General features: G+C 38.8%; 3 protein-coding genes and 3 non-coding genes across 10 annotated transcripts in view; 5 read left to right on the top strand and 1 right to left on the bottom strand.

Moving 5' to 3' along the window:
* Positions 1 to 19: 19 nt before the first annotated feature.
* Positions 20 to 2,340, top strand: LOC147222711 (SH3 domain-binding glutamic acid-rich-like protein 3). The gene is made up of 3 exons (XM_086167092.1): positions 20 to 178; positions 489 to 656; positions 1,393 to 2,340. The coding sequence occupies exons 1-3, from the start codon at positions 134 to 136 to the stop codon at positions 1,453 to 1,455; spliced, it is 276 nt and encodes a 91-aa protein (XP_086023218.1). The 5' UTR covers positions 20 to 133; the 3' UTR covers positions 1,456 to 2,340.
* A 1,565-nt stretch (positions 2,341 to 3,905) lies between these two features.
* rps12 (ribosomal protein S12) lies at positions 3,906 to 7,255 on the top strand. The gene is made up of 6 exons (XM_086166925.1): positions 3,906 to 3,955; positions 4,080 to 4,125; positions 5,292 to 5,408; positions 5,597 to 5,699; positions 6,080 to 6,181; positions 7,168 to 7,255. The coding sequence occupies exons 2-6, from the start codon at positions 4,112 to 4,114 to the stop codon at positions 7,228 to 7,230; spliced, it is 399 nt and encodes a 132-aa protein (XP_086023051.1). The 5' UTR covers positions 3,906 to 3,955; positions 4,080 to 4,111; the 3' UTR covers positions 7,231 to 7,255.
* Positions 5,131 to 5,205, top strand: LOC147222710 (small nucleolar RNA SNORD101). The gene has a single exon (XR_015107728.1). It is a non-coding gene; the product is annotated as a small nucleolar RNA SNORD101 (small nucleolar RNA).
* Positions 5,449 to 5,532, top strand: LOC147222709 (small nucleolar RNA SNORD100). Its single transcript, XR_015107731.1, has one exon. It is a non-coding gene; the product is annotated as a small nucleolar RNA SNORD100 (small nucleolar RNA).
* LOC147222708 (small nucleolar RNA SNORD100) lies at positions 5,843 to 5,924 on the top strand. Its single transcript, XR_015107729.1, has one exon. It is a non-coding gene; the product is annotated as a small nucleolar RNA SNORD100 (small nucleolar RNA).
* A 726-nt stretch (positions 7,256 to 7,981) lies between the features above and the next one.
* Positions 7,982 to 20,879, bottom strand: part of eya4 (EYA transcriptional coactivator and phosphatase 4) — a 49,544-nt gene continuing 36,646 nt past the window's right edge. For 3 of the 5 annotated variants that reach the window (XM_086166922.1, XM_086166920.1, XM_086166923.1), the window contains 10 exons: positions 20,204 to 20,378; positions 18,894 to 19,030; positions 18,591 to 18,674; positions 14,215 to 14,304; positions 13,637 to 13,695; positions 13,175 to 13,335; positions 12,472 to 12,586; positions 12,245 to 12,366; positions 9,961 to 10,061; positions 7,982 to 8,660 (listed from right to left, as the gene is read on the bottom strand). In XM_086166922.1, the coding sequence (XP_086023048.1) occupies positions 8,580 to 8,660; positions 9,961 to 10,061; positions 12,245 to 12,366; positions 12,472 to 12,586; positions 13,175 to 13,335; positions 13,637 to 13,695; positions 14,215 to 14,304; positions 18,591 to 18,674; positions 18,894 to 19,030; positions 20,204 to 20,378 (1,125 nt within the window). In that variant the 3' untranslated portion in view covers positions 7,982 to 8,579. Of the gene's footprint in view, positions 8,661 to 9,960; positions 10,062 to 10,139; positions 10,241 to 12,244; positions 12,367 to 12,471; positions 12,587 to 13,174; positions 13,336 to 13,636; positions 13,696 to 14,214; positions 14,305 to 18,590; positions 18,675 to 18,893; positions 19,031 to 20,203; positions 20,379 to 20,879 lie in introns of all 5 variants that reach the window. The other 2 variants (XR_015107679.1, XM_086166921.1) reach the window with 2 other exon arrangements.

The raw sequence follows: 20,879 nt of genomic DNA, 5'->3' as shown, positions 1-20,879 counted from the left end.
TGTCCAAACCTGCTCACCTTGTCTGCTCCTAACAAGCGCCATTGACCTGCCTTGTGCTACTCAACTTCATTTGGAAGCTTCCAGTCTCTCACTTCCTAAACGTGTTAATTTTTTGGGGGTTCTTCTTTTCAGAATGACTCTTACCGTGTTTTTTTCCAGTGTGAGCGGTTCCACAGAGGTATTGTATGGGTCATCATTTTGCAGATTTTTATACATTCACAGTTTAAAGTAACACTAAAATAGTGTTGATACTGTATTTTCAGTGAGCAAATGTATTCTGCATCATTCTTTTTAAAGAAACGTATATTTGTGTTGAAATGTGTGCTAAACTTAATATAAAAATAAATAATGTACTTTCTTAGAAAATATATCTAATGAGCACAAAGAGTGAAGTTGAAATTTTCTTTTTTCCCCCAAAGTACCTTGGTATATGCATGTTTCAAAGGATTCTAAATCACACTTTCATTAGTTGAATTTCTGTGTTCTAGATGAGGAAACAGCAGGACAGAATCTTTAATGTCCTGTCATCGAAGAAAATAACCTTCGTCGCCGTGGACATTTCTCAGAATCCTGATGACAAGGATTTAATGAGGCAAATAGCAGGGAACAAGACTGCGTTACCCCCACAAATTTGCAATGGAGACGTCTACTGCGGGGTAAGATAAAAATTCTCTCGAGCCAAAGTGCTGATTCAAAGTGTTTACCGCAAAACTGTGTGAGCGGTGACAATAGTCCTGATTTAAGCATTTACACACTTTGCTGATTTTTTTCATCTGAGAAGCCAAGGGCATTGATTTGTGGATTCGATAAATATTTACACAGCGTGATACCACCCAAATGTCTGCACAGAAATTCACACACAGAAAGCAGAGACATTTATCTGTCTTCGGATTTACTTGTACAACAGGAATCACAACTCCAACCCCAATTGCATTCTGAATTCTATTTCACAGAACCAGATGTTTTAATGTTCCTATATTAATTCAATGAGTCACACATACAAGTATGAAAGGAAACATTCAGATTCATAAAAATCAATTGGCACCTATATTTTCTCCCAGGCACCTGTGTCTTAAATTATATTATGTTGAGTTCTTGACTTTTAGTACCCTCAATTACATTGAGCAAATAATAAAATGATCAAATAATAGATAAAGTATATAATGAGCCATATCATCAGGCTTTGGTTGTAGTTGCGCTATAATTATTACCACGTGAACTCCTAGACATAAACCATTTTTTTTTGTATCAGACAGATTTTACATACTTCCATAAGCACCTGGTAAACGTCAAAAAGTCTATTAGCAGAAATTAATTTCTATATAATTATTGTCTTTCTGTGTGGCCTCTTTTCGCAATACTAATTCCCTTACCTTTTTTCTGTATTTTCAGGATTTTACTGGTTTTGAAAATGCCATTGAGGATGGGGCACTAGAAGCTTTTCTCAAAATCTGAGAGGACAACTTTTCACAGCTATCTTTTCTGTCATTTATCAATTACACTTTAAATAAATAAATAAAAACTCAACAAAAACAAATGTTACATAAATACATGTATTAATTTGTTACATAGAGAGCACATGATTGATTCATATAGTAGGAAATGTTTTTAGAACTTTGATTTGGTTTGCTAAACGGAAGACCATTTTTTTGTTATCAAAGTGGAGTCTGAAAATCCTTTGTTTAATTGAAATAATTGATATGTATTCTACCTGCAACCCTATAACAGGGGCAGGCGAACTTTTTGTCTCACGGGCTGAAATGGGTTTTAAAATTTGACAGAGGGGCTGGGCCAGGAACAAATGGATGGAGAATTTGTGTGATCTAATATACATGACATAGATAGAAAAGAAGTACATCCAGAGAATAAAAAGATTTGGACATTTTTCTAGTGCATCAAAGTCTGGAGTTTCCTTTCGTTGTGGCGATTCTCAGGATGGATCCCAGGTATTGGTCAGTTAAATTGGCTTTGTCAGTGTTTGTAGGTTGACTCAAACACTTTAAGCATCTTACGTGCCGTCTTCTGGAAGTTTACAAGCATGGCTAATTGCCAATTTGAAGGCCAGCGTAAAACTTGCTTGCGACTCTTTAATCGCGGTATGTCTGTGAAAAAATGTTGCAAGGTCTGTAAATTAGCCATCAATCTCTGAGCCGCGGCGGCCCGTTCTTGTGTTGACTGCTCACTCGCATAGTTATCATGCTTCATGGTAAAGTAACTGCTGATATTGTATTCTTTGAAAACCGCAACAGTTTCTTGCCGTATCAGGCATACAGCCGTTGATCGGACTTCAGTGAAAAAATATTTTGTTGTCCAGTCCTTATTAAACACTCTGCACCCACTGTCCACTTTCTGCTTCCTTGATTCGCTCGTTTTTAAAGAAGGATTCAACAGGCAAAGCAAAAAAGTGGCATTAAGAGTAACACACTACATTCCAACAAATGTCAATGTGTATGAGGAACATGGGTATTTCAGAGAAAAAGTAAGATAAATGAGATTTAATTGTATAAAATTCCAAGTTTTGCGGGCCGGATTGAAAAGCCCAACAGGCCGTAGTTGGCCCACCGGCCATAGTTTGCCCATGCCTGCCCCATATTAACATTGAAGAGACTTATTAGAAGAGACACTGCATTATTAAGTGTTCTGGTTGTGTCTAAACAATCCTGCAGAGACAAACATTTTTAATCTATTTCAACCATATTTTGTGAATTCAGAAATTAGAATTATGTGTACTGTAAAACTGTAAACTGTATATTTTTTGGTTTTGTGATTTTTCCATACATTTTAAGTATTTTTTTTTTTATAATTCAAAATCTTTTATAAAGAATGTAAAATTGGGGGAACATTTTTGCATTCTGTTTTTGTGTATGAAGAACTTGGCCAGACCTAGAATACCATTGAGTTAATCTCTTTTGTTGCATAAAAGTACACCAAATGTTATATCATTTCTTGAAAAAGTAGTTGATGGAAATTTATCCAGGACACCCCATAGTTCTGGAGCATCCCCCACAGGACTCCCTGCGGGACACGGTTCAATGCTTTCTCCTGGTCCAATAAATCCTTTTTTTTTTTTTTGTTGAACACAAGTAGCATAAATAAATATACATATGTATATATAAACATGGCAAGGTAGATTCGAATGTCAATGAAACAACCGGGGATGAGGAAGCAAAGGACATAAGGAAATTCAGTCTATATGCGATCAGAAGTTAACATTGTTAAAGGTTTGTGAGAAATGTTTAATGCTAGACGAAAAAGAAAGTAAAAGAAAATAATTAAATAAAAAATAGATAAATAATGAAAAAAAAAACCTGCAAGGGGAATATAACATGTATTTAATTTGGTGGTTCACAAAGAATCTCAAACTGTATATTTTTTGGTTTATGGGATTTTTCCATGAGTTTTAAGGATCTTTTTTATATAATTCAAAATCGTTTATAAAGAACGTAAAATTGGGGGAACACTTTGGCATTCTGTTTTTGTGAATGAAGAACTAAAATAATAATAATAGCCTAAAATAACACTGACGCATTGTTCATCTCTTAAGTTGCTTAACTCTCCAGGCAGATGTTGCAGATTTGCGACAGCTAAATGCTACTTAGCTAATTACGCCACAACTTAATTTGAGCCTGAGAGGGTTAAAAGCAAACCAAATATTATGTCATTTCTTGAGAAGGAAACTGGTGATGATGGAAAATTGTCTTTAAACCAGGTCCACAAAATACATGGAAACCGGTCGGGCGAATTCCCATGTACCCTAATGAATGCATGTAGTCGATCCATATAAAGATACATTACAAACAAACAACCATGGAAACGCTGTCACTGATGGAAAAGCTTCAAATTAAACAGGCAGTGCATCGGACGCCTCTATGATGCCCGATGGGTCCTTCCAGTACTAAAGCAATGTCGCAGATTGATGACGCCCTCTTTACCCGCTTCCACAGAGGAGGAAAGGGTACGTTTCCTCAGATTTCACCACAATCTGGTGGATTAAACTAACATCTTAACTCCTAACTTCACTCCAGTAACGCCTTAACGATGGATATTAACTCCTCTTTTTTATCTGTTCTTTATTGCAGAACTTTAGGTCCACCATCCATCTAATTCAACAATGGCCGAGGAAGGGTGAGCACGACGTTTCTTTCCATGTTCTCAATGTCGGGCTATGTTGATACATACTTAATTCATGTGGCAAATAAACGTTGATATTTGAATTGAGGGTTTTTTTTTCATCAAAGTATCTACACCTAAGAACGTTTACTGGCTCAATTTTGACATGTTGCATGGTGGTAGATTTAGATTTATTTACCCAACCAAGGTTTCAAGCTAGTGGCATCACCTCGGTGAACTCCCCAGTCTTCGTATTTACGAAATCTCAGCTATACACAAAGCATACTGTGTTAAAGACATACGTATTCATCATCTGGGACAACTGATCGCTAGAAATTGAGAAGTCGTTTTACGCTAGTGGTTAATCTTCTTGGTACTCATATCATCTGGCTTTATATCTTTAGCATGTTTATGAAAAATGTCCTATCATATTTTGTTTAGAAGTAGTCACTTGGTTACCTGTGATGGGAACAGGATACTCTCAAAACTGGAATGTAACACACAGCTTTTATCGGATTGCCATTTGTATTGAAATTGAGGCATTTTTTGTAAACGAGGTAGCTTCCTTCTAAAGAAAATGCTCTGGACAACCCAGACAGCACATGTATGTATAGATGAGCCATTATGTACGTTAAGATTTCATTGACAGTTATATTTTCCTGATTTAGATTCCTATATTTTCCTTCCTTCAATAGCCTTGCATATGGATGTTGATTTGGCTTATAAAGGCAATTTATCAATCATTCACCTTATTTATTGATGCTCCAAAATTGAGTTGTCATGCAAATAAACAAGCTGGGTATGTTGGTATGGTGCCATTCTAAAATTTTACTGCACCCAAGAGCCAGAATAAGTTTTGTTATCAATATATTTGCTGCTTTGAACCATATTTATTGGGGCAGCGAAGACTACAGAAAGGGGGAAGAATAGTCTGTTTCTTAACAGTTGCCAAAATCGACAAGCAGACTGTTCAGCTGTAATCTGAATTTAGGATTTATTCCACCAGATATGAGCTCTTGTGCTTGGATGACGATTAAAATCTTTTGTCGGATACCCCTTCACTCCGCATTGAGTGATACCTTCATTCTGACAGGCCGTAAGCTCATAGAATTGGCTGCTGACCTGTTCCTAATTTAAGGAACCACAAAATCACAAGATTTTCTGTGTGACACTTTCGACAGCGCTACCGCCGGAGGTGTGATGGATGTCAACACCGCTCTCCCTGAAGTGCTTAAGACCGCACTTATCCGCGATGGCCTTGCCCGCGGTATTCGTGAGGCTGCTAAGGCCTTGGATAAGTAAGTAAACATTCAATCTCAATATTTAATCCTCTGTTGGCATTTCTGTAATGATATTTTGGCTCCCTCTACTGAAGTCTCTGTGGAAATCTGCCTTTGTTACCCATTTTCTGTCTGAGATTTGTCATCAGTTTGTGAAATTAGTATCTAAGCATTCTACTGTGGATAAATATTGGTCCTTTTTGCAGGCGCCAGGCCCATCTCTGTGTCCTTGCAGCAAACTGTGATGAGCCTATGTACGTCAAGCTGGTGGAGGCCCTCTGTGCCGAGCATCAGATCAACCTGATTAAGGTACTGTTTCGTTCAGGAATGAGACTTGTCATAGTTTGATTATAAAACACAAACCTGGGTTTTAAACTGAGTTATTTTAAAAAAATAATCAAAGTTCTTATTGTAGTGCTCATTGCCTTTCATAGGCGCCTATTTTAACCTGCTGTATCAGTGATGATATTTGGCTCCCTCTACTGAATTATATGAAGAGATTGCCACTGTTACCCAATTTTTGTCTGAGATACAGCTTATAATATTGAGCGTGCTACAGCTTCATCCCTGGATGATATGCAGTTTTTTGTTGGTAGTGCTTAATTTTTGTTCTTACTCAATGTGTCATCAATATCAACATAAAATGGATTATGAATGATCATTTTCTTTTTCCATTAACTTAATTTAAGGTTGACGACAATAAGAAACTTGGTGAATGGGTTGGTCTGTGCAAGATCGACCGTGAGGGCAAACCCCGCAAGGTGGTGGGCTGCAGCTGTGTTGTTGTCAAGGTGAGTTGGAAATTTGAAGTGTACATACATAGGATTTGCTTCGGGGTGATTAAAGTACTGAAAACATGTTAAGCCAGGCAAGTGCAGGTGCTGTGCAATGTGCAATGCACCTGCTTATATCTGGCTAAGAGTGAAGGCCTGGGTACGAGCCCTGTCACCAAACTAGGGTGACAGGGTCCCTATTAATGGCTACAGTTTGAAACCATGTCGCAGAATATATTAAGAGAACCTTGGTATTTTTCTTACAATGTTGTGCATCATATTTTAGTATGGAGTCAGGGAAACCTACCCAAAAACTATTGAAATGTTTTGATCTATCAATCCAATCTCATGTACTTTATAATCCCTGAGCAGCCAGAATCTGGCTTGATTTTGTTTAAATCATGTAAAAAGGCCAGATTTCTTTTGAAATTAATTTTAATCTTAAAGCATCTTTAATCTTAAATACATACATATTTGAAGTTTTGTAAGAAGCAGAAAAATTGTGTGCTGGGGAAGAAAAGTAGACTTGATTTAGAAAACTTAAGAATTTAAGAGGGCTCAATTGTTTTTATTGCGGCATGGGTGGATGTTACAGTGTGGTGTTAGAGGAATGCAGTGTTGTAATGAAACTATTTATACATTAATATTTTACTCCTGCCTTCTTTAAACGGAGCAGTGAGCGTGTAGTTACCAGACAAAATTGTTATACCAAGGTTTCAGTTATATGTGAACCTCGTGCGAGTGAGACGCACGTTCTTCCAAGCAGAATTTCCGTTTGTTGGTATTGTGAGAGTGGGGTCTTCTGCATTTCAGTCAGTAGATCTCCCATAGATGTTTGGCTGAGCTGATCTGGTGCAGTTTATGGTTTATATGATGCATTAGCCATTGCTCCTTTTTCAAGTGTGTTGATTTGAGACTTCTCTGATTCACCACCAAAATTCCTGACCAGCGTATTAGCCGACTTAAATATTTTGTTCCCTTTTGTTTTTAAAATTTCCCCCCAGGACTATGGCAAGGAATCTCAAGCCAAGGACGTTATTGAAGAGTACTTCAAAGCCAAGAAATGAGATGTCAATAAAATGTCATAATGAAGCTGTTGTCTGAAGTGCTTCTCTCAAAATGTAACCGACTTATTAAGTTTGCTGCTGAGATGGAGAATTTGGATGTGAGGCTTCATTTTAGTTTCCTAAAGAAAATCCAACTGGTCTTCTGGATGTCCTAAAGTCATGGCTTTTATGGAAGTAAGCCTGTTGCAAACTATTTGGGGGAAAAAATACAAAGAACTCAATCTGTTTACTTGAAGCAGTTCTAAGCTTGGAAAATTATAGAAAGATTTTGATTTTATGGTGTCTGCCATCCATTTGAGATGTCTGGAGGTTCTCAATCATCCAGGTTATGGTGAATTCTTGTCAAAATCTTCTTGGCAACTGGACTTGATTTTCCTACTCTCTTAACAGAGGATGCACTGGAAGACATTTCACCCCTCATCTGAAATTCTTCAGTTTTGAAAAGGTGAGGAAAATAAATCCAGTTGCCATAAGAATATTTTGACATCCATTTGAGGAGCAATCTGAAGTGTTAAGATTTTCTAAAAAATATTTGGACATTTTGATACAGCTCATTCTGTCATTGTATAAAGTTCAGCTAGTTGAGTTTATCATAATTGTGTTGGATTTAGCTTTAGAACATAGTGGAATCTGTTCCATAAATTTTGGGGAAGCTTAATATTGATCGTTGAGTGATATTTTGTAATAGACTGGATTTAGAACCATGATGTTCCATTACATTTTATATAGCCCATAGAAGAAGATGCATAGGTCTTGTTGATAGGTTCTCCTTTATGTCTACATCTCTTAATAAAGAACAAACACAATAAGGCACAACACATCATGATGCACATTCAAATCCCCTTACCCTACCAAAACCTTTTGCAAAAAAAAAAAACAAAACAGGAAAAACAAGACCCAGAAAAGTAACCTTTCATTGACAAACACCCATTGCCCTTAAGTTTATTGCAAATAATTTACATGATTCTGCCAGACTGCATATTGATTATACCACAAAAAAGCAGCTGGTGTCCCCTCGCACATATGCTGCCTTTACAGAGAAGCCTTGTGTTCTGAGGATAGATGGGTCGTACCAGCTGAACCAAAATAGTCCTGCTAGTACAGGCATCAAGTCTGCCAATGAAGCATCCTCACAGGCCAAGAGGGGTCTTCAGCCTTTTCAGGCCCTTAAAGTCTTTCTCCCTCGATGCTTAAGACCATTCAGAGGTTGTAAATCCAGACGTTCCAAAAAAAAAAAAAATCCCCCAAGACATTTGCAGTGTATTGTGTTCTTAAATAGTGATACAAAAGAAATGGGCTGCCTGGTCGACCATGTCCATGGTAACATTGAGTCCATATTGCCTTAAGAGTTACAGATACTCAAACTCCAGTGCTTGGTGTAAGGCCAGCAGGTCAGAGTGGCTGGATATCCTCCAGAAAGGCATGTTGTGCTGTGGAAGGGACAAAAGAAGGTCAACACTGGAAGGAACTGCTCAGAATACACACCACCACCTAAAGTCATGCTAGCTATTCTACAGCAGCTTCTTGCTCTGCAAAAGGCACTGCAAACAATCCATGCAAACTCAAGACTCAAAAGAATAAATCAGAATTTTGGGAAATACACATATTTGCTTCGAGCCAGCAGTAAGATTTAAACATCAATACTTGAGTATTTAGACTGTGCAGTCAGGGGGTAATAAAGCTAGCTGACCAATCAGATAGCTAATTTGACAGTTTCTTTTTCCCCCCTTTGGTCATTTGCCCTTTTTCAGGGTCCAAGCCAGATTCATATTTGATTAAACTTGAAGAGACCCTATCAAGCCTTAGGAATGGGTTATTGGGCTTCGTGATTATTATCTAATGTCTAGCAGATTGTCTGGCAGGCACACTGGACAACTGTGAAAGTGTCCCAACACTAACTGGTATCTGAGAAGCTATCACAGATGCCTGGAAAAAATAAACTTAGCCTGAAAGGTTTTTGTATTGTTGAACTTTAAACCAGACTGATAATTTAGTACACTTTGTGTTCACCATTCAGTTATGGCTTCTGTAGACCACATGCATATTGTATGATGCTGTCTACAAGGTCCATATTCAAAAAACTCAAAAACAAAATACAAATATTAAATAGTCATAATGTTCTAAAAATGTACTCTTGGCCTATTCTCGCTAGTGATATCACTAATATATCTTGTTTGTACTTGGAATTTTCCCTGAATGGGATATCAACATTAAGACTGAATCTTGGCGCAAAGGCAAATAAGCACATTTCTCAAAATGTCCAACTATTCCATTCACTAAACAAGTCCCCAGCATTAATAATGAAACCCAAAGCTGAAGAAGAGAGAGGGTTTACATGTTCATTTCTTGAGAGATGTGTGCTATTCTTTATGCTAACCTATGTTCCACTTTGTTTAGTTACTGTGAACATTTTTGTTCCCCCTTTATTGTGTGGATCAAGTGTGCCAGTCATAATGAAATAAGAAATATACCATTCAAAGGAGTTGATGCAGTTTTTTAATTGAGAAAGAGGTAGCTTTCAAACAGAGGTGAAAATGACTCAAAATAATTTTTTTATTTGACTACTGCACTTCTTCCCTCCAAAAGGTGAAAACCGCAGCAGCAGATAAATCCTTAAAAACTTGCCATTAATCTTGCAAAACCTCTTTAGCAAAGAAAAGGCAGGCTTTGTCCAATCAGAGCTCACACTGTGGAGTTGGCGGGATCACAGTGAAGTAACGGGTCCATTACCTTTTTGGCTGCCTGCTCCTCTTCCACACCGTCCCCAATTACAACATACACTACTTTCCTGCCAAACCTTTGCATTATGCGTTCAAAGCAACTCTCTTTTCCTGCAAAGAACAAATAAACAAGGGGAGGAAGGAAGGTCACAAGGTCAGAGGGGTCTAAGATCAGAAGCTGTTGATTACCTGGCTGGCTGCATGCTCTTCATCCTTTCCATCGCCAATCACAACATATGTAATGTTAGTGCCAAAGCGGGAGACTATACGCTCAAAACAGCTCTCTTTGCCTGGAGACAAACAAATTGCTTTCACAGGTTTTCCTTTGGTGTTTTGAAGGACATTAAACAGGAGGATGCAAAGTGCTTTTCATCAGGAGTGAAGGGAAGGGAAACAGGGAAGAAATACAGAACCAAAGCTGCATGCCCTGCAAACAATCTCTCGCTGGATTTAATCTTGCAACTCACAAGACGCAGTCAGTTTTATAGTCAGACGTAATCAGGAACGATACCGTGACAACATGAACAGGTCATTTGCAGTTAACTCGAAGACAAATGGACATGAGGCCATTCATCATGCTACATAATGAGCCCCTCGGACACGGAGTGTCATAGTTAGCACGCTAATTCCTTCTGTTTGAGTCAAGTTATCATGATGTCGCAAGAGTTGGAAGCACACAATAACAGAAACACATTTTTGGCATAAATTGTCTTTCTTGAATGTTTTGGCTCTGTACTCTCCTAATTTGAGCTGTTTTAACTTTATATTCATGCTAATGAATACAATTTATTGTTCGTTATAACCATTCAATATGTGCTTATCCGGCTTGGAGAGTCCTACATGTGTCATGGTTATTAAGAACATGTGAAAGAAATATGAATTTAATGGAGGAATTTAGCAAATTATCAATGCATTGGATTGAAAAATAAAATGCAATAAGAGTATGTTTTCAAGAAGGAAGAACATGTTGCATGCTGGTTAAGCAATAGTTCAAAATAAATCAGTATTTGTATGTTCGGTGACAGTTTTTGATAAACATATAATCATGTATAGTTTCATTGACACAATTTGCAGGATGAAAGTAGAACATAGAGAGACAATAAAAATTTGGGGGCTTAAAAATGATCTGCTTAAGCCTGCGCCATTTAAAATCAGGAATATGTGGCTAATAATAATAATATATCCCTTATTAATTGTGCAATTAACCCATCATGGATGAGCCATGAGCAGTAGGCTTCCGTTCACCAGCACCAGGGGAGCAGTTAGGGGTTCAGTGTCTTGCTCAACAAGACACTGAACCAATATTCCACCAATACATGAAGAGTAGTGAATTATTTGTCATTATATTCCAATAACTTTATGTTAATTTTATGCTTCTCTGCCTAATTTCAAGATTTCTTTACTACAGTGAACTATAATTAGAATGCCTTTTGTCGTCATTGAAATACTGGTTCTATAATGAAATAGATAGTTGTTGGTTGAATGGTTCCAGCTTGATCAATTTAAAAGTTAATTGTGGTTCTAACGAAGGTAATAATTTCTCATAAAACTGAATGTAAGTGTTCTTGGAAGTGTACAGATCCCAAAGTTGTGCCAAAGTTTCCACTGTTGGTTAATGTAATGCTAGCCTCAATTTTTTTATATCATATATGAGTGCTTTGACCCTAAATTGCATGGATCCCTTGAAACATTATCATAGATAAGAGAGCCATTATCATATTCTGCACTCTCGTCTGTCCAACAAAATATGACAAACACCTTTGAAGAAGCAAGATGGTACAGATGCAGATAAAATATCTGGCTGAGACCATGTGACCACAACCATGATCCCAAGTACCTCCTCAATTCTCAGAGCTGCACATTGAGAACAGAACACCAGTGCCTAAAATGCTATGTGGGACAAGTTCCCACACTTTAAGCGTGTAAAAAGATATGCCCTCCCCTAATCCTGAGGAATACTTTATGCACACGGAGAGAATATAAAATACACTATAAGTTAAACAATCCTGCACTGTCAGTGAACCTGAGTCCAAGCCAAGCAAAGATTATTAATACGACAGGGAACAGGATATCAGTGACATGTGGACGGGATGAAGATATAACAACAATGAATAATCATGAGCACACACTTCAAATATTACAAGTCAAATATAGTAAATTGTTATTCTATAATGTTTCAGTGTAATTACTTGCACTTCTCATAATATTCCTGTCACTATGAGCTTGTTGTAGAATTTGCGGAATACAAGACATCTTTTCAAATGCTCCTGCTGCTGTGTGTGTTCATGTCTTACCTATTTTTGTTGCACTGTAAATATTCTCGATAGGGAAAACGGACCCCAGACTATATAAGAGAACTTTAGCTAGCGCCGGGATGAGCTGCGTTGTCGTCACCAAGACATTTATGCAGTTACTCCTGTGAGATAAGAACAGACCATTGTGTTTGCAGGGAGGTGACTGGATAAATGTTAAGATTGAAGGCCCCAAAGACAAATCCTAAATATATAGCATAATGTAGCACCTTGAGCTGATGATGGACAAGGACTTGAGCGCGTGGGTGAGCCAGGAGTCAGTCAGAGCCTCCACCTCAGCTCGCAGCTGCAACCAGGCGTCTCTCTTAGCAGGACCCAGCAAACCTAAAGCAACATCACTGCCTCATTTAGTTCATTGCATTGCAGGCGTCAGACACAAGAGTCAAAGCTAGGACTTTGACAACCATCAGCTGAAAAATGCTACTAATTTGGGGTTAAGACACACATTGACAAGAAAATTATGCTATTTAAATTTTACAACCGATAAAGAAGTTTTTCTTTATGAAGAGAAAATGTAATTTATGCATTTGTGATAAACTTTAATTTTCTTGCTATCTAAATTTGTATGGAGGGTTTCTGAATTCAGCATTTTGAATCCTCTTCATATGGATTGCATCTTTTTATTGATTTGATCATTGGGACAGATAATAAAACAGGATTTTTTTGTGATAAAACTTCCCATTTTCAAATGGATGTCTGCTTTCCAAAAATAAGTAGTAATATTTAATAGTGTAAATTTGTTACTGTTCTTCCATTTGGTTCTATACATATTTTATTGCTCTTAGTTGTACTAAAGTGTCTTGACTGTATCTGTAGTTGTCTTTTGGTTTAGAAAATTAAACTTTTTATACCAATCCAATTGTTTAGGAGTAAACTATCCCTGTGACCAGCCCAGTAAACTGATTGGCTTACCCCCCACATTGTTTTTGTATGTGCTATACAACTCTTTGACTCGTCGGTAGCGGAAGGCCAGTTTCCTCATCCAGTCGACCCCGCCACGGACACCTGTAGCCAGGCACAGGTTGGCGCTGGTTGCAGCTGCATGGAAGCCATCAGTTGCAAAACTGTAAGTACTGTCGATAATAATGATATGTTTTATTTGAAAAATCTTGCCTGGCAGAACAAAAATGTCAAATGGTTCATTATTCAGCACTAAATGCAAGCTAATATGCCAATAAGACTGCAGTTAGATACGACAATGATTTTGCTACTATTAAAATTAACAAACAGGCACACAATTTTACATATTGTATATGTTATCATAATATCTATAATAGTTGTGCAAATATGTTGATGTGATCTCTCGTAATGAAATATGACCGGGATATTTACATGATAAAATTATGAAAGATATATGAAGATATGAATTCCTACCTCAAGTCCTGCCCATTGTCGTCTGATGATACATCATCAATATGCACCTGATCACACTCCTTTGGGAAAACACAAAAACACACACCAATGTCACTCAGTAGGATAAAATAAAATGGATAGACTCCACGTAGTGTACTGGAGGTATGGCAACAAATGTGACTAATGCTTGTCACTTAATCATTAACGGACACATAACGAATATCATGAATGCAAAATGCACAGGCAATTCACATGTCTTGTGTGTGCTGTTGTAAAAAATACGGAATATGAATGATGAAATAGGTTTGTTCTCGACATAAATTAAAGCATGTTTTCCCACAAATATGCATCAGTTAGAACTGTATTTATTATCAAAAACAACATGGCTTTGTATTTGACTTTTTCAATGGCGTGTCATGCGACTTTATACCACTAGGGGGCAGTAGTGGTATTTCACAAAAATACAGCTCCCTTTTTAACATTGTTTAAAGTTTTGCTCGGGACAAAATTCGCTGTGTGACAATTAAGCCCCTTTGAGTGTTTTTGCATGTGTGTGTTTGTGAGAGAGAATGGGGGACTATGCCATGTGTTTTTCTTACCTCAAGATCGTTAAAGAATAAGTGTGTATCAGCCAAGTTGAAGATCATTTCCTCCATCCTTAGACCCAAGGTGACTGCCATGGGAGGGTCCTAACCAATGAAGAGAACGTGATCAGTACCATAATAGTCTCTTCATTTTTTACCTGTTTTTATACTTTATTAATGTTTGGAATTTCATTCTCTGCAATTGACCCATCATGGATGAACCATGAGCAGTAGGCTGCTGTCCATCAGTGTCAGGGGAGCAGTTAGGGGTTCAGTGTCTTGCTCAACAACAAACACTTCGACACACCCTGAGGAGCCGAGAATCAAACCAGGAATATTTGGTTCCAAAGACAATAGCTCTGCCTCCTCCCCTAATTTTATACTCTTGAACGTTTCAGGGTTTTAGGGACCAGTATTGATACACGCACCTCAACCACCCACCTCTCCTCCCCCCGCCGCCACCACTTGTAGTTTGTATGTTACATTCATCACAGCAGATGCTGACAGACAGGTTGCACTTGTTCTGTCCCATCAACATTCCTCAAGCTTAGTGGGGGGTGTTTGCGGTGTTATGTGTGTGTGGTGGTGAGGGCTGGGTTGTGTGTCTTCATATGTGTGTATTGCAGAGCAGGGCATTGCAAAGGGGGACACTTGGATTGTATGCGGTATGAGAATGGCGTGTGTGTGTGTGTGTGTGTGTGTGAATGTGTGTAGGTGTTTGTGAGAGAGCAGGCTGCCCTGCCAGCCGCGTCTCAGCTGCAAAAACCATCATCTGTGATAGGTCAGCAAGGGTCGACAGCTTGCCACGCGATTCGCTGACGCTGTCAGACGACCAGAATAGAAAGAAAGTAAGAGGAAGGAGAGTGAAAGTGAGGCGGAGATAGAGAGAGAGAAAGATGGCAGGCGTTCTAGTGTGTTGGAAAGTGCCAAAATCAGAGCAAATGCTCCATGAAGTTTAAAGTTGTGAGAAGTGTCAGGCTTTCCAACCGAAACAAACTGAACAGTTTAGCCGCAATTTAGACTGCAGTTCTAGTCTTGTCAGTCACATAAACAAGGGGCAGCTAAATTAGTGTCTCAGACAATGATCATGCTAGATACCAGCCACTGGAGAGTTAACATCAGTGAACTGATTTGATCCTTCCCTTGGTGCAGTTTCCTCTCTATGCTGGACATCAAGTGTATTTTTTGTATTATTTGGTAAGATGGACGGTTGAAAAAGCCGAACCAATTTCTTTCCTTTGCTGCGCGGCTGCCAGTCCGGTTCTCGAAACTCAACACTTTGTGATAATCGGAGCATTATCACTGATTATAATAACTCCCGTGGTGAGAAATTGGAGCCAGGATTGTTGTGTGTGTGTCTGCCTGACAGAGGCCGCGTTGAGTTGCTTCTCTTTCGGGCCTCATAAAACAGGCAAAATCATTTTGAGCTGATATATTCTCATGGCCAGAGTGAGAGGTTACTTGGGCATTGAGGTTGCTATGTCAACTGTGTAAACACTATTTTGGGAGAGGTGTGAACAGACACAGCTGTCACTATATTTCATAAAGGGTGGCACTGAACGATGAGGAAAAAATGCTCTTACAAATAGTTTTAGGCAAATTTAGAGGGGGATGTGATTTATTTTCGTATTCAAACTTCAGCATATCTTCTTTCAGTTAGAAATGACTTCTGTGTTCAAGCTTTATCACAATATGTGGAAGGCTATGACAGCGATATTTTCTCTAAAGACTGAAAAATTCAAAATGTCTCATGATTTTCAAGTAAAGAGGGATGTTCTTTTAACCGTACCGATATCTGACCTCTGAAATCATCCTTTTGTCCTGCTCTCTCTGTTGTAAGTGGACGCAGGAGTCATGCTGAAATGACCACAGGGTGCACACATTCTTGTTTCCTCCCGCACGAGCATGTGCTTCTATACAAACCGATTTACAACCCACCAGGGTCTCCCTCATGCACATTTAAATCCAATTGGCAAACACTAAAATCCGCGACTGCAACGAGGAAGTACATCACATCAATCCCCTCCAACCCTGAAGTGGGTTCTACGGGTCTGTGTAATGCCGGTTTCAAATAAGTGAGTATGCTCTGCCAGCTTTTGTTTGACTGCCAAACAAGTTTTAAGAATGGACTCTACAGGCTTCAGTGGGCTGCAATGGGCAGGATATGCCGCTGCCACAGGAAATGACAGCATTCAATAAAAGTGTGTGACCTCGGTCATGCAGGTTGAGTTCAGACTGGAGCCAGGAACTCTAAAAGTTGCACAAGTGTGATGTCAAAATGCTAAATCAGTTCAAGTTCAAGCGAGGATTGAAATGAAATTAATCTGAGACAGTTTAAGAAAGCGGGCTAAGATATCCTTTTGGCTTCATATGCAGTATACAGACACATACAAGCACACACAAAATATCATATTCAGGGAATTGCAATTACCGGGAGAAAAATCAAGCGCTCACAATTCATTTCTTGAACTTCAAGTTATTTTAAAAAGGATTCTGGGTGGAACAGAAACCAAGTTAATACCCCATAATTTTCAGTGATTTGATAAATAGTGTCCTGCACTGTTTAATATCCATGTTAATTGATTCAAACAATGGATTTGTATTTAGGAAACTAGTGTGGGAATTTGATTCTGAGACTTTAAGGTCACCGGTAGGTTGTGCTCCCCTACTCAAAATGAAAATGATCTTCATTTTTTGTTTCACTGCCGTTGACTGCTGTGAAGTCCTATTGTTCCGATCAATAAACAAAGTCAATGTTATTTTGTCATACCTGCAAAGAAAAAGATAGGGTGAACATATTTCTTTCAGTCTGTAATACCATCTGTTTGGCACAACTGCATGTAAAGCCTGACAGTTAAGGCCTCTGGCCAAGAGAAGGCATTTTGTAATTCAATGAAATGAAAACTCAGTCAAGAGGAATAGATCCCGACCTCGTCCCATGTGAAAATTACAGTCTCGTCTCCAAGTAATCGCGGTTCGGTGACAGAATGATAAATCACCCATCTGAGCTTCAATGAAGCATCGGTCAATGTCCAAGAGTCTGCTATCGTCAACAATCAGTCCAACCCAGGTACTGGAGAAAAATTAGAAACCCTACAGTTAAGCGACTATTGAGGGGTGTGAGCACGTCATTATCATTTCTATGTATTTGGATCGCAGACCAAAAGTTGGGCGTGGTCTCTCCCAATTGTTAAACAAAAATTATTTCATAGCAGGACTCTGTATCGAGGTAAGCTAAGTCTAAACTTGATGAGTAAGAATTTCCACACAATTAGTTCTGCGCAATTTTAAATTCAAGTTATTTTACTAGCTTGAGGAATATGCTGTATCGTCAGCAACAATTCAATACAGGCAGCAAAGACAACAATGCAAATTTAATATTATCAAGAATCTAAATTTTCTTTTAATCCTACAATATGTACAGTATCTGCATCCTCAACCTCGATGAGTCGTCGAAATTTATCATTGAATAATCGAATACAGGAAAACAGTTTAAAAGAACTAGAAAATAATGTGACTGGATGTCATTAATTAGCAGAATTTGAAAGAAATTTAAGCTTTTTTTGATGACATTATACACTAACGACTAAAGCAGGTTCTGAGCTCCAGTGTTCTGCAGATTGGATACAGATGCCTTGAAAGAAACCTGGCTAGTCATTTTGCGACTCAATGAAATAATGCCTTCTGCGCTCACAGTATGAGATTTCCTGTGTAACGACCTGAAACTGAGCAGTCAGTTAGGCCAGTTAAAGATATACTGATACCGGTCACCTTTCAATAATGTGCAGCAAATTAAACTATACTGTCCGCACGATAAGTCGGCAAAGATCAGGTACCACACGCAGGTGAGAGGATCTGATCTGCCTCAAGGCAGCAAGGCTGTGAGTGTATGGTGTTAGTACCATGAAGGTGGAAGTTATTTTGCACATATATAATTTGCATAGGATAAGGTGCAAAAAAATACAAAATCTGAATCAAAATTGCTATACGTCTAAAAGCAATCCAAAATAAACAGAAATGATCAATGTCAATCTGTAATTTCAGTTGGTGAATCCAAAAGATTTTTTAGCAGCCCCGAAATATCTGCATGCTACTGATCTCTTTGTTATGGACAGGAAAGACGCGGATGATGCCTGACCTGTCATACAATACTGTCTTTCAGGTTTAAAAGAAAATGTTAATATTTGCAGTACATTAAAAAAAATGAAGATTGCAATTATTTTAACTAGATAAGTCAAATCTATTCTTGAGCTCTGTCACCATAGTCGTATAAATATTGCCCACCAATTCGTCCTTTATTTACTAAAGTCTTGCCAAAGTTACGGTATTATCCCGACTTGATGAATACCATTGTGTTCTGAATATGCCACACCCATGACAGTCAGGCTTACCTTGCCATATTTTTGTGCATAGGAGCCAGTGAGCAGAGAATGGAAGACAATGATTGTTTCATCCAGATCCCATACGAAAACCCTCTGCAGATAAAAAAAGCAAGCGGAGGAAAATGTTACAACAATAGCTTCTGAGCGAAGGAATGGACAGTGACATGGGTGGTCCTAGTCTTTATCAGCTGCTGCTCTGTTGAGCGGGATGTAAAAATATCAAATGCGCTGTTATCAATCCATTGAGATTTGAATGCAATGTGTAGACCGTGCAGCCAGTGCGGTTTCAGCGGGTGTTTATGAGCTCTTTACCTCCAAGTCACTATCAGGAGGAGGGGAGGGGTTGTTCTTGCGGCCCCTACCCCGAGACTTGGACCCTCCGCTCCGGCATGCTCGGTCATCCAGCTCTTTGATGGGCGTGGAGGGGCTCTGCACAGTGTCAAAGTCCCCTGTGATTGTACACAAACACAGACAGGGCTAAACATTTCAAATTTACAGATGATCAAATGTCTGTGTCAAACTAGAGCAGCCAATCAGAACCTAGGCCTGAGAGCAATGGTAATGATGTGGGCTTCAGCTGATCCCACAGGTGCTCTGTAGTTTCTGGAAGAAAAGCAGTAACTCACACTTCATACAGTAATAAGCCCTCCTGACAGGTTTCATAATTCAAGGTAATTGGCACGACGGATCAACTGAAAAACCGCCATGAATCTTAAAAAAAAAAAATGGCATTGAGTGATTCACGATAACGCTCGCTGGTATGAGGGTGAACAGTGTAGAGAAAGTATGGAGCCATGAAATAAAATAGAAAAGTAATGTGACGCGTCTTGCATAGATACTTTACTTATAGAATTCTGCAGGAACATACAGAGATTGTGATGCATTCTTGCACACACACACACACGCGCGCGCACACACACACACGCGCGCACACACACACGCACGCACACCCTCCTAACGCCATATGCTCCCACTGCTGTGTGGTAACTAGAACCAGACTCTGAGCTTCGCCTCTCATATTGTTATGTCTCAATCAGGAAAGAGGGGGTGGGGGTGGGGGAGGTGGGGGTGGAGAGAGTACAAACATAAAAAAGACATTGAACATATGAGTGACTGAAAGAAAGAGACACTGACTGAGGAGAGGGAAAGCGAAAACAAGAAATAGTGAGAGAGGCAACCAGAAAAAGTGGCAGGAAGAATGATAAGCTCCTTTAATCAGGCTTCCTGAAATCCAGCCAAGACAAACCATGGAAAAATGTGAGAAAGAAGCAGAAAAATTAAATTATTCCATATTTCATTTTTAGGGGTACTATTCTTTTTCCGACAAATGTGCACAATTTCGCATAACTTCAATCTAGCAAAAAAACATATGTAAACATATGGTGACTCTCCAATTAGCAGAGTGTGATGCCAGGTAACTATGACGACAGTCGGAAATTACTTCCTGTCTTTCATCATGGCTAAAAGAGGATTTTGAACTCAGTTACCCAAACTGTGGTGTCTTTGAATGGAACAAGATTACAGCGGTAATCAAGAATGGTTAAAAAAAAAAAAATCTATCTATCGATCTCTATATATATTTAGTTATGACCGTTATGGAGTGTCTTTTATTCAGGACAAACCTGTGTGAAGTTCAGCAGCCTGTCCTGTCATGGCGGGGCTGGGGTCTTGCAGCTGGTAGGCTGCTGTGGAGCCTGTCCCGTCTACGCTGTTGGAGGTCATATATGTCCCGTAAGTGGAGGCGGAATAATACTGTGCATACTGGTTTTGGCCAAATGTTGTGTATGAGGGATAATCCTGCAAGGAACGACATGAATTATGACCACACGAGTGCAAGGAGCAGACACAAGAAATGAGGGAACAAAGAAAGACTGAAACAGGAAAATAGATATGTTAAACTTTCCATTAAAGGTTCATACTGACTTTTGAAGAGAGGTTTTACAAGTGTTTCCCTGGCTGAAATCTTTTATTCCCTCTATTCTGTATTTTATAACTTCAAAACAATTAAATCCTTGTGTTGCTGCGTTTTAATGCCCCATTCAAGATGGACACTTTTATTAGTCGGCTCACTAAACCCTTCACTGTGTTCATCTCTATAAGTCCTTACTAGAAGTATACTGCATAAGACACACACACTCATGCACACACACACACACACACATACAGACATATGTGCACTCACAGAAATACTTGTTTTAGTGTAGTCATGGGGACCTGCCATTGAAATAATGGTTTATCCATAATCTGAACTTTATATATTAAGCAGGAGCACGTATATGTTCATTCTACAGCAGCAAT

The sequence above is a fragment of the Fistularia commersonii genome, chromosome 20 (assembly GCF_037954325.1).
Source record: "Fistularia commersonii isolate RoL2024-O1a breed Wild chromosome 20, RoL_Fcom_v1.0, whole genome shotgun sequence".
Taxonomy (NCBI): Eukaryota; Metazoa; Chordata; class Actinopteri; order Syngnathiformes; family Fistulariidae; genus Fistularia; species Fistularia commersonii.
The sequence above is the reverse complement of the archived record's forward strand: the minus strand, read 5'-3'. Positions and strand labels throughout refer to the sequence as shown.